Source organism: Theobroma cacao, chromosome 7, assembly GCF_000208745.1.
Source record: "Theobroma cacao cultivar B97-61/B2 chromosome 7, Criollo_cocoa_genome_V2, whole genome shotgun sequence".
In the NCBI taxonomy this organism is placed as follows: domain Eukaryota; kingdom Viridiplantae; phylum Streptophyta; class Magnoliopsida; order Malvales; family Malvaceae; genus Theobroma; species Theobroma cacao.
This window is the reverse complement of record NC_030856.1, coordinates 15053988-15058343: the sequence shown is the minus strand read 5'-3', so window position 1 is coordinate 15058343 and position 4356 is coordinate 15053988. Positions and strand designations below refer to the sequence as shown.

General features: G+C 36.2%; 1 protein-coding gene across 1 annotated transcript; it reads left to right on the top strand.

Annotated features, from left to right (window-relative positions):
• Nucleotides 530-1329, top strand: LOC108662809. The gene is made up of 2 exons (XM_018124396.1): nt 530-1105; nt 1219-1329. Exons 1-2 carry the CDS (start codon nt 530-532, stop codon nt 1327-1329), a joined length of 687 nt encoding a protein of 228 aa, XP_017979885.1.

Here is a 4356-nt window from a genome sequence, read left to right as displayed (position 1 = left end):
AGGTGTTACATACACTAACATTTTGTAATATATATATGATCATTGTGTGATCATCATGCATATAGAAGAATGCTCTGCTTCTGTCCAGCAACTTACTAGTTCTCTCTTTACTTCTTTCTTTCTCAAGTTATATGTTTTTTATATCATGATATTATCATGGTATCAGAGCTCCTCTCGATTCCTGTAGGACCTTAGATAACCTCCTTTAATACTTCTGTGTTCTTAGTGGTTCTCCTTTAACCTCTTGTCTCAAGAATTAGTTCTTTGTTATAATGACAACTCCAAACATAACTCATCAGCCTCCACTAATTTTATATGGCTTCAAATATGGAGTTTGAGCTGTGAAAATGAAGACTTACTTGAAAGGTTATAACTTATGGAAAACAGTAGAACAAGATGCTGAACCACAAGCACCAAGGGAGAATGGTCATGCTGCTCAAGTTAAGCAATATGAAGAGGAAATTGCAAAGAAGTTTAAGCTCTTTCATTCATTCAGTCTACTATCTCTGAGGATATTTTCAACAGAATCATGGAGTGTGAAACAGTTAAGGCAGCTTGGACAAAGTTAGAAGAAGAATATGTTGGGACCTCTAGAACAAGGCATATGCAGGCACAGAGCTTGAGAAGGCACTTTGACATGATACGAATGAAGGAGAGTCAGTTTGTAAAAGAATATATAGACCAGATTCTTAAGCTTACTAACCAGATAAAGTTGTTTGGTGAAGAGCTTAAAGAAGTTCGAGTAGTTGAGAATATTCTCAACAATGTACCAGGAAAGTTTGAACCTACAATAGCGTCCTTGTTACAATCAAAGGACCTCCCTGACATTTCAATTACTGAAATTGTCAATGCCTTGCAAGCTGCAGAACTGAGGATATCAGCAAGAGATGAAGCTCTTGAGGAGAAAGCCTTTCTTGCTAAAGGCAAAGGTAAAGCAAAAGCTGAGGCTTTTACCAAGAAAAATTACAATGACAAAGATAAGAAGACTACTCAATCTGGTCAATCTTCAAACAAGAAAAACAAGTTCAAGCCATGTTCTTCTGTAAGAAAAGGAATTATATTGATGACTACTGCTGGTTTAGGCCAGATGCAAAGTGCAAGATATGTAGTCAATCAGGACACACTGATAAAGTGTGCAAGAACATAACAATTGAAGATAAACCTGCACAGACAATATAAAGCTCAGAATTAGCTAAAGAAGTGTTGTTCATGGCTCAGTCAGATTTTGAAAGTGACCTTGGTAATTGTGAATGGCTTCTTGATAGTGGCAGCTCACGGCATATTGCACTTTTTGAAGCTGTGTTTGTTGATCTTGATAAGAACCATTGATCAAGAGTTAGAATAGGGAATGGTGGTTACTTACAAGCATATGGTACAGGGAAGGTTCGAATTCAAAGCTCAACTTGACACAAGTACATATCTGATGTTCTGTTTATACCTTCTTTTGCACAAAACATTATGAGTGTTGGACAATTGTTAGAAGATGGTTATGTTCTGTTGTTCAAAGATAAAGCTTGCAGAATTTACAACCCCTCAAGTGCATATCTGACTACTATACCAATGAGGAATAGATGTTTTCCTATTAAACCTGAGCATATATGCTTGCAAGTTGAGGAACAATCTGTTTCATTGATTGATCTGTGGCACAAAAGACTTGGTCACTATAATTACAAGACCTTGGAACAAGTCAGCAACTCAGGTATGCTTCATAAGCTTTCAAAGTTATCTAATAATGCTTCAATATGCAGTGTATGTCAGCTTGGTAAGATTTCAAGGAAACCTTTTCTTTTGAGTAATACCAGCAAAACCAAGTCAAAGCTTGAACTTATTCACTCTGATATTGGTGGACCTCTAAGTGAGGAATCACTAAATGGCAGTAAGTTTTATCTTCTGTTTATCGATGATATGACCAGATGGAGTTGGATTTTCTTTATGAAATTCAAGTCAAAAGTCTTTACTTTGTTCAAAAACTTCAAAACCAGAGTTGAACTTGAAACTAGTCACAAAATCAAAACCTTGAGGATTGATAATGGTGGTGAATATACTTCCAATGAATTCACTCAATTCCTCAATTAGCAAGGGATAGCTCATTAACTTACTGCTCCATACACTCCTCAGCAGAATGGAGTCAGTGAAAGGAAAAACAGGACAGTCATGGATATGAGCAGATGTCTATTATATCAGAAAAGGATGCCTCAGAAGTTTTGGGCAGAAGTAGCAAATACTGCTATATATTTGTAAAATTTGTTACCAACTCATGCTGTGAATAATCGAATCCCTTATGAAGCATGGTATGGTTTCATGCCCTCAGTTGCTCATTTGAAAGTCTTTGGCTGTGTATGTTATGTGCACATACCAGATATCTTGAGAAACAAATTGAGTGAAAAAGCTGAATCAGGAGTATTTGTTGGCTATAGTACTCAAGCTAAGGCATACAGAATTTATTTGCCAAGCAAAAATAAAGTTGTTATGAGTTGAGATGTAGTGTTTGATGAAGCTTCTAGCTGGAACTCGAATGAATCTCAACCTCAACTATCATCTCCAAGTCAGCATGATCAAACTTCTGCCTCTGATGCTTAAGTTGAAATTCAAGAAGATGAGAGTATATATGATCTACCAATTAGGGGAACCAGATCACTTGAAGACATATATCAGAACAGTTTGGTGACTATTGAAGAACCTAGTTGCTATACTAAAGCTTGTAAGGATCTTATTTGGTTTAAAGCTATGCACGAAGAACTTCAAATGATCTAGAAAAATGGCATTTGGTCTTTAGTTAACAGACCTGCAGATAGAAATATTATTGGTGTCAAATGGATATTCAAGAAGAAGTTAAATCCTGATGATTCTCTTAACAGATGCAAAGCTCAGTTAGTAGCCAAGGGCTATAGTCAGCTACCTGGTGTTGATTATGGAGAAACGTTTGCTCTAGTAGCTAGGTATGACATAATCAGATTATTGTCAGCTTTGGCTGCTGCACTTAAGTAGAATGTCTATCATTTAGACATAAAATCTGCATTTCTCAATGGCATCTTAGAAGAGGAAATTCATGCTAAACAACCTGAAGGATTTGAACTCTCATCAGGTGAGAACAAGGTATGTAAGCTCCACAAGGCTTTCTATGGATTGAAGCAAGCACCAAGGAGATGGTACAGTAGAATCAATGACTAATTGATTCTCTCTCTACCTTTCCAAAAAAACCTAACCCCAAATGGACTTTTGAAGCCATTTGGAGTATATTGAAACTTGGGAAACACCTTTAGAGGTAAGATTACTCCTTCTAACCAATTGATTTTCAATTTAATCAATTAATAACCTAAAAATCTAATTTTTCTAGCTTTTTCCCCCAGTTTTGTTAGAATTTGGAGCTTAGATTCATGCAATCCAGCTTCTAAGATATGGGTTTAGATCATTGTTGAAAGATTTTAGCTTGTATGTTGGATTTCGAAGAATTTAGTTATTTTTAGAAAAATTAGTATTTTTTAGAAGCTAGGATTTAATTAATAATTTGATGTTTGATGTGTTCTAAGGGGGAAACGGAGTTATTTGACTTGTGGCAGAGCTAGAAGATGATTGACGATCGAAGTTGAGCTTCACGATGGGAGCACTTCCAATTTGTCACTATGAGTGGGTTTAATTAAAATGCATATGATGCATGACGCATGATAGATGCACTGCCATGATACTAGAATAGATTATATGTATGTATATATATATATATATATATATATATATATATATATATATATGTTAGCCTAGANTATATATATATATATATATATATATATATATGTTTGCCTAGATGGATGAGCCTAGGCTAAAGAACAAAATTGTGTGTGATTGTGTGCCTTAGTGCCCAGCAAATAGATGGCTTATGTTGTATGAGCCTAGGCTAATGAAGTCTAGAGGATATGATGAACGTCTAAGAGTAGATTACCCTAGACAATTGACCTTTTGATGGATTATGAGCACTTAATGCCTTAGAGGATTAAAGGCACCTAGATGAGATATTGAGCTTATAGATGATTGAAGCTCACTAAATGTGATTTATGATTAAATGGGTACTTGTCGAATGATAAACTCGTGATGGTCTCTTTGTGGACTTGTCTGAGGGATGAATTTCGGATGTTGATTTGACATGAGGTTGAGTGGAGTCCAATACCTTATGACCATTTGCGTGCTTGCACGGATGGTGGTATTAACCCTACTTGTGATTCTCGCTTGTATCGCTTTGATGCCACCCAATTGAGAATACTTCGGGGTGATGTCGACCGTCGAGAGATTACTTCGATCAATGACTTTGATTTTTCGCTAACTACTTCAACGCTGAGTGTGATTTGATTCTTCGCCCGTTGC